Below are 8848 nucleotides of genomic sequence, written 5' to 3' on the forward strand. Positions count from 1 at the left end.
GCTCAGCAGAGAGCCTGCTTCTCCCTCTCCACTCCCCTTGCTTGTGTTTCCTCTTGCTGTCTCTCTGTGTCAAATAAATAAAATCTTCAAAAAGAAAAACTTACTCAAGAGGGAGAGAGCCTAAGCCTGCGTTAAGGTGGGGGAGGGAGGAGCAGAGGAAGAGAGTCCTAAGCAGACACCCCACTGAGAGCAGAGCTCCACACCCCCTCAGATCATGACCTGAGCCAAAATCAAGTCAGACATTTAACCAACTGAGCCACCCAGGCGCCTCGAGAGCTGGTTTTAAGAGATTAAAGTCTTAATGTTTAAGTCTGCAATTTAAAAAGGGTGCGGGGACACCTGGGTGGCTCAGTTGGTTGGACGACTGCCTTCGGCTCAGGTCGTGATCCTGGAGTCCCGGGACTCCTCGGTCTCCCAGCTCCATGGGGAGTCTGCTTCTCCCTCTGACCTGCTCCTTGATCATGCTCGCTCTCACTGTCTCTCTCAAATAAATAAATAAAATCTTTTAAAAAGTTGGGGGGGTTGGTTGGGGGACTTCCCTTTCCAGTTTGTGTAAGATTCCATCCAAATCACCTTTAACTTAAAAAATTTGGTATGGTACACTTACACTTTTTTTTAAAAATAATGTCTATTTTCTTGTAATCTGTTTAATCCTCACAGAAAACATAGAAAACAAAGTTAATAGTATAGGATTACTGGCCAATTTCCATCAGTGTTTTTAATCTCCTGTTTGGTTGATTTATGGCATTCAAAGCTTTACTTGAATCGGGTTTTTTTTTTTTTTTTTTTTTTTTTTTTTTTTTAAAGATTTTATTTATTTATTTGAGAGAGAGAGACAGTGAGAGAGAGCATGAGCGAGGAGAAGGTCAGAGAGCGAAGCAGACTCCCCATGGAGCTGGGAGCCCGATGTGGGACTCGATCCCGGGACTCCAGGATCACGCCCTGAGCCGAAGGCAGTCGTCCAACCAACTGCGCCACCCAGGCGTCCCTTGAATCGGGTTTTAATGTATGAATTTTGAATTCTGGTTTCTTTTTTTTGGTATGCATATACCCATCTGTTTATCTTTAAATTGTGGAGTACTTCTGCTGTAGTTTACTTCATAACCACATTGATATTCTTGATCACTGTGCTTCCCAAAAGAATTCTTCAGTAAATGATTTTTCTTTTTTTATTTCAGATGATAAATACATTTTAAAGATTATTGAGTTTTGGAGGAGTCTAGCAGACCTCCAAGAACAAAAATTACTCTTCGGGATAATAAAATAAAACGTTTCCACAATGTCCATTGTAGAGTCAGAAATTGCTAGACTTGCAAAGAAACAGGAAAATAGCACGCATAGGGAAAGAATTCACTTGATAGAAACTGACCAGGAGATGGCTCAGGTATTAGACTTAAAATGCAAAGACATGTCAGCAGTTATGCTGATGAAGTTTAAAGGCTTGATGGAAGATCTGGACTTAATGGTTGATGAGATAAGGGAATCCCTTAAAAAGGACTTAAAGGAAATGTTAGGAGTAGAAAGTAAAATGCCTGAAGTGAAGAATATAAATAACTCCAGTACTAAAAAGGAGTTGCAACAAATAAAAGGTTTAGCCATGCAAAAAACAGGGTTGCTAGAGAAGATAGTAGGAGCAAACTCTGAAATAGTTGAAGCTACTGAAAAGTTGACTTGTAAAAGAAAAGAAGTGAGCGAGCCGAGTAGCCAGTTAGACAGACTTGAAGAGTATAGTACAGACCAAGGTAAGGAATTGGCCCTTGATAAATCACAAAATGACAAAGTCATGGGAAGTGTGGAAGAAGCCATAAGCAATCTAGACAACAATTGCAAAGAACAGAGTATCCATATGGAAGTAACACGAGAGATTGGAGAAGATGAACTGGTCAAAGAAAAAGTCCCTCAGAACTCAAAGAATACAGAGAAAATTCTAAAAACCTCCAGAGAAGATGGAGCGATACTTACTTTGGCAGCAGACTTTTCATCAGCAACACTGGACATTAGTAAGCAGTGGAGTAACATCTTCAGCATTCTGAGGGAAAATGATTTTGAACCTGAAGTTCTGTGCCAAGTTAAATTAATACTTAAGTGTGATGGTGAAGTAAGGACCTTTGCAGATATGCAAAGTCTCAGCAGTTTTACTAGCCAAAAACCATTTCTGAAGGAATTACTGAAAGATATACTCCCACAAAAGGAAAAAAAGAAAGGAAGAAGGTATGGGATTCAAGAGAAAGTGGTAAGTATACAGATCTATGGAGCTTATGTACAGAGAATAAGTAATGGTAAAGTTATTCCTAAGGTTAAACCAATTTTTAAGAAATAATCACTTAAAAGCATGACACTAAAAGTAATGACTAAAAGGCTTTTTTCTTTTAATGGGAGGTGTTGGCAGCTTGGAAGAGGTGAGATTTGAGTTGAGAAGGGATTGTACATATGCATTACAGACATTGAAAGAAAAATGTATAGGTTATGTATTTAAGGGTAATAACTGGAGTAGTAGCTTCTTTATTTTTTATTTTTGTTTTTTTAAGATTTTTACTTACTTACTTGACAGATCACAAGTAGTCAGAGAGGCACACAGAGAGGGAAGCAGGCTCCCTGCTGAGCAGAGCGCCCCATGTGGGACTTGATTCCAGGACCTAGAGATCATGACCTGAGCAGAAGGCAGAGGTTTAACCCACTGAGTCACCCAGGCAGCCTGTATAGTAGCTTTTAAATCATTAAAAGGGAAAAATAGAAACAAGTGAGTAAATTCAAAGCCCTCATGCAATAGGATTATTAAAAAAGTTAACAAGTACGTTGAACTTTCAGTCTACAAAGTAGTCCTGGTAAATCTTCATTAGCAATCAGAAATGCAAATATATCTGTCTTAACTGATGCCTATTCAGGTGTTCATTAATGTTAGTATCTAGCTGTTACCCATTTCATGTAAGGATTTTTATTTTTATATCATATTAGATGATAATTTTGTTTCCTTCATATTACATTATGTTCCCATGTATTTGATTTGATTGAAAACACTTCAGGTTAATTTCTGAATACTCTGTGTGATTCCAATATTAAAAGGTAATTCCTGTGGTATATTGTAGAGATTCTCTGTCTCTCATCTTGGATGTGTGTCTATTTCTTCTTTTTTGTCTGTGGTGTAAGGTAGGAGTCTAGTTTCTTTTGCATGTGGCTGTCCAGTTTTCCTAGCACCATTTATTGAGGAGACTATCCCTATTCCATATTCTGGGCTCCTTTTTCCATAAATTATTTACCACATGTGCTTGAGTTTTTTCCTGGGCTCTTTATTCTGTTTACGTTGACTTTTATGTCTGTTTTTGTGACTTTCATATAATACCATGCTGTTTTGATTACTATAGCTTTGTAATATGGTGTGAAATTAGGTTGTGATGCCTCCCGCCTTACTCCGATTCAAGGCGGCATTGGGTATTTGAGGTCTTTTGTGGTTCCATATAAGTTTTAGGATTGTTCTTTTCTTGTGTAAAATGCCATTGGAATTTTGGTAGAGATTGCACTGAATCTGCAGGTTGCCTTGGGTAGTATAGACATTTTAACAGTATTACTTCTGCCAATTCATGTGTAGAATATCTCCCATTTATTTGTATCCTCAGAGGCCTGTATTGTTACCCAGTATTTTTGATGGCTTCTCAAAAGAACACCTAATACCCCTGCCCTTCCAGCATTTGGAAGTGTAGCATCTTTGCAAAATGACAGTATAGAATTAGGAAATATACTTGGATCAACAATTTCTTTGAGAATCACCATTGGTGAGGTACACAGCCCAGCCTATTCTGGATGGTCTGGGGAGGTGGAAGGATAAATAGTGACCAGCCATCCCTAAATAGGGAAGATCCTGTAATAGAGGGAGCATTAAGTGAAAAGCTAGAGGCAAGGATAGGGTTTAAAGGAATATTATGAGCCAGCTTTTCTATTACAGATACTGTCTCGAGCTCCATAACTAGGTTGTCTTAATTTAACCCTCACAACGATCTGAAGTAGTTGCTTTTCTAGAGAGCAAGTTTATGTACTGGTAGCAGATGTAACAGCTGGGTTTGAACAAGCAGTCTTTTTTTTTTTTTTTTTTTTAAGTAGGCTCCATACCCAAAGTGGGGCTTGAACTCATGACCCTGACATTGAGAGTCATGTGCTTGGCCACCTGTGCCAGCCAGGCGTCCCTGAACAAAGTAATCTTAAATTGAGCCTGTACTTCTAACCAAAACATTGCTTTCCTTTTGAGTAATATGGCTGTAGCTTGAACTACCTAAGAAGTATTAGATTTACTTTTTGTTTCCTTATGGTGGTGGGGGGGGTGGGTGTGAACAGGAGTTTTCAGGTAGTGTCTCTGAAGTTAGAGGAGTCTCTCTACTGCAGGGTCCTGCATATAACCAGACATTTACTAACACAAATTCTTAAAAGTCAGTGTTCGGGATATAGAAGGAACACACTAAACATTAGGACATGGAAATTTGCAGGTGCTGCATAGATGGCAGGTGTGATGGGGGTAATCACAGGGGAAACTTGACTTGTTTGGGCTTCTAGGCATTCAAGAACAAGTAATACTTAAATAATTTCCTAGATATTTGGTAGTTGTTAAAATATGTAGTCAGATTACACGGAGAGTGAAAGGTTTAATTCCTTTTGGGGCACCTGGGTGGCTCAGTGGGTTAAGCCACTGCCTTCAGCTCAGGTCATGATCTCAGGGTCCTGGGATCGAGCCCCGCATCGGGCTCTCTGCTCAGCGGGGAGCCTGCTTCCCTCTCTCTCTCTGCCTGCCTCTCCATCTACTTGTGATTACTCTCTGTCAAATAAATAAAATCTTAAAAAAAAAAAAAGGTTTAATTCCTTTAAAGACACATGATACAAAGTTCTTTTCTTTTTTTTTTTTTTTTTTCTTTCTTTTAGGAAAAAACTCTACTAGATTCAAAGCATGGAGCTGAGAGGGAAGCCAGTGATGGTTTGAGCTTTCTATTTGTTAAAGAGGTAAAGGTTGCACAGCCAGAGGAGGTGATCAACTTAGAGACTCAGGAAGAAGAGGCTTCAGAGCTAGAAGAGGAAGAAGAGGCTTCAGGCCTGGAAGAGGAGGATGAAGAGACTTCAGAGCTGGAGGAAGAGGACGAAGAGGAGACTTCAGGGATGGAGGAGGAGGGAGAAGAAAAAGCTTCAGTATTATGTGAGAAACAGGATTCAGCCTTTCAGCATCATTCTGTGGTAAATACAAAGTGTGGAGCTGAAGAAAAAAGCAGTAATGGCTTGGAGGTTGTTTCAGTTAAAGAGGTAGAAGATTCTGAGCTGGAGGAAGAAGAAGGTTCAGAGTGGGAAATGGAAGTAGTTTTATCGTGGGAGGAAGGAGAGGACTCAGAGGTAGAAAGTGTAAAGACCGCCTCCCAAATAGAGAAAAAGGGGGCTTTAGATGAACTTAATGAAATTGCCTATGATTATTTGGCTCAGGACTTTGAGAAGAAAAAATTGGTAAAACACCAGATGGTACAAAAAACCCAGAATAAAGAAGAAAACCAAGGAGTTGGGACAGTCTGTCCCACCTTGACTTTGGCCTCTCCCTCAAAATCACTAGATAGAAGTTCTGTTAAGCAGAAAAGGCATTTAAGTACAAATTTGAGTACTCCATCAGGAATCAACAAGTTTTTAAGGAAAACTGAAAAAGAGCGACACAAAACTCTGCTGACAGATAAGCGAACATCTAAAGAAACAGACTTAATACAAGAAACAGAAGAAGACTTCAGAAGAAATGTAATTAACAGCTTCAGAGAGCTACAGGAGGAAGTTGCAAATATTAAAAATTACCTTCCAGAGGTCTTGGGAATAAAAAACACAGTAGTTGTTCTGAATAGCAGAATAGACACACTTGAAGAGAGAATGGACAATCTAGAGGATCGTATTGAAGAATTCTCTAAGGATACAGTGCAAATGGCCAAACAGATAATAAATAAAGAACGGTCAAGAGACATAGAGGATAGATCCAGAAGTTCCAACATCCGTTTGATAGGAATTCCAGAAAAAAGTAATAAAGAGAATGGAGCAGAGGAAATAATTAAGGAAATCATAGAAGAAAACTTTCCGGAGCTAAAGGATTCAAGTCTTGAGGTTGTTAGTGCTTACCGAATACCTAGTAAGATTGATGAGAAGAGACTCACTCCTAGACATATCTTGGTGAAATTTGGGAATTCCAGTGATAAAGAAAAGATCCTAAAGGCTTCCAGAAAAAGAGAAATAACCTATAGAGGAACAAGAATCAGATTGACTGCAGATTTATCATTAGATACTTTAGATGCTAGAAGTCAGTGGAGCAATGTCATAAAAGTTCTGCAGGCAAAAGGCTTTACACCTAGAATCCTATACCCAGCCAAACTTGCATTTGATTTTGAAGGAAAAACAAAGACATTTTTTGATGTCGAAGAATTCACAAAGTTTGTTTCTTCCATACCCTCTTTGAAAGAGTTACTGGATGATATACTTTAACAATCTAGGAGGTCTATAAGTGCTTACACACACTATATATATATATATATATATATATATATATATATATATATATAAAACACAGCAAGAATCAAAAAGGAAAAACAAAATTACATGTCACATATTTACCCAGGAGGATGGACTGTGAACAATATACTTGGGGAGTAGGTGAAAGGAATGTTACAGATACTACTAAAATGTTGTACAAGTTAAAGGATGTTTTAAAATCAATCACTGTAGCTTTTGCAGGAGTAGGCTTTATACACCACTGGGGAAAGGGAGGGAATCTGTCATTGTAACCATAGAGGTGGGGTGAAATAATAGAAAAACGGAAAAAGATGGCAAGACAAGTTAATGCAAAAGTTGAACTTTAAACACAAGTATTCAATTTTAGATTACCATGATGTGAATCGTAAGTCTTTATATTAAACATTTTTCCTTTGAATATGCTTCATTTGTTTACTTTTCTACCTCACATTTTATTTTTTTTTTTTTAAGATTTATTTATTTGACAGAGATCACAAGTATGCAGAGAGGCAGGTAGAAAGGGGGGGGGGAAGCAGGCTCCCCGCTGAGCAGAGAGCCTGATGTGGGGCTCGATCCCAGGACCCTGGGATCGTGACCTGAGCCGAAAGCAGAGGCTTTAACCCACTGAGCCACCCAGGTGCCCCATACCTCACATTTTCTTAATGCATTTTGTCATTATATAGTTAATGTTTACATTTTATTGCATAAACCCAGGGAGAGATCAAATCTAATGCTGGACATTAATGTATTCTCAGTTGTTAGTCTAGAATAAAAAGTTGATTTGCAATGTATAGATAAGAAAGGAAGAGAATGTGGTAACCTTTCTATGGTTTTTGCCCCAAGGGCTTATTTAGCATATTTAATTTACAAAAAAAATGTCCACTGCCCAACATTTTGAAATCAGCTTTTCTCCGTTGAGTCTTTCCATCTCTGACCTTCATGGGCCTTAACTGCAAACTGATAGTTACTTCAAATGCCCTTGGCCTCAGTATTCCTAGCACTGAGCTTTAACTCTGTAACAACAGGGAAGTCACTAACGCCTCTTAAATCTCCAGTCCTTTCATCTGTAACTGTGTTCATTCTTTCCTTACAGGTTTCTTAGAAATATCTGAGATGAGATTTGTGCCAGCATTATTAGAATCCTCAGTAGATGGGAAATCCTGGTTCCTGACCAGTAGATTAAAATGAAGCTGGTTGCCCTTCTCCCAGTTGTTGACTTGATTTTTAATCTCTACACCCAGCATGGGGCTTGAATTTACAATCCCGAGGAGATAGAGAGTCGCATACTCTACCAACTGAGCCAGCTAGGTGTCCCCCAGTTGATTTTAGAATGAGCACAACAGGTATCTGTTCAGTTGCACTGGGGATGCATAGGTCAGGAAACTGAAAATACTAACCTTAGGTACTTGATCATCTTTGTATTTCTACCTTCTTGGATTTCATTGTTGTGTTTGGCTTATAGGCTCCCCCCCCCCAGTTTTTCTTTTGTAAAATTACTTTTTATCTTTTACTCTACTTGTGAAATGATAGAAGGTATTGAGAAAATAGTACAGTCCCATGTACCTTTTACTGTTTCCCCAACAATGTCTTACATAACGAGAATTGTTACAAGGGACGATTCTTTGTTAGGTCCTTTGGAGGAAGCATAATCTGTCACTACCTTGATTTCCAACTTGAAGACTCCATAATTGTGTTTTTGTTCCAAGCCACCTATTTGTCATACTTTGTTATTGCAGTTCCAGGAAACAGTGTTTATGAACTCCGTTATGCCCACGCACTGCTTTGTTCTAGACTAAGTCTGTTTCTGTAGATGATGATAGGAGGTCAGGTAACAGTTCTGCTGGTGCTGGTAACACTTCTAGTGACCAGATTGAGAGAAACCCTGTTTTCCGGTACCCTCCAACACAGATGCTTACGTTGACCTACACAGTCAAAACCCCTTTTCTTGCGGCGTTTATTTGGGGTTAGTGTTTAAGCTGCTTTGTCCTAGGGTGTGAGAAAAGGTAAAGAATTTCTAGTGCAAGTGTAGATGGCGATATCCTTCAATTCCTGCTATTCTAGTAAGTACAAAATGTTTTCCCATTGCTCTTCCACTCATTTCTGTGTTCTGTCTTCTAGTATTCACCCACTAATAGGAGTCCTTTAAGTCCCCTGGGCATTTTTCTTCTAAAATGTCCTTTTGTGAGTGTGTTGTGTTCTTTCTAAACTTTAATTTACATGATAGAGAAGAGCACAAGTAGGCAGAGCAGCAGGCAGGAAGAGGAGAGAACCAGGCTCCTCACTGAGCAGAGAACCTGGTGCACAACTCAATCCCAGAACCATGGGATAATGTCCTGAGCTG

General features: G+C 39.1%; 1 protein-coding gene across 1 annotated transcript; it reads left to right on the forward strand.

Moving 5' to 3' along the window:
• Positions 1-1183: 1183 nt before the first annotated feature.
• Positions 1184-8639, forward strand: L1TD1 (LINE1 type transposase domain containing 1). Its single transcript, XM_044236769.1, has 3 exons — positions 1184-2279; positions 4982-5173; positions 8626-8639. Exons 1-3 carry the CDS (start codon positions 1280-1282, stop codon positions 8637-8639), a joined length of 1206 nt encoding a protein of 401 aa, XP_044092704.1. The 5' UTR covers positions 1184-1279.
• Positions 8640-8848: the final 209 nt, after the last annotated feature.

The sequence above is a fragment of the Neovison vison genome, chromosome 2 (genome assembly GCF_020171115.1).
Source record: "Neovison vison isolate M4711 chromosome 2, ASM_NN_V1, whole genome shotgun sequence".
NCBI classification, from domain to species: Eukaryota; Metazoa; Chordata; class Mammalia; order Carnivora; family Mustelidae; genus Neogale; species Neogale vison.

Coding starts and splice junctions, on each gene's coding strand:
- L1TD1 (XM_044236769.1), top strand. CDS start 1,280: ATGTCCATTGTAGAGTCAGAAATTGCTAGACTTGCAAAGAAACAGGAA. Junction 2,280..4,981: donor TGTACAGAGAATAAGTAATG/GTAAAGTTATTC, acceptor TATTTGTTAAAG/AGGTAAAGGTTGCACAGCCA.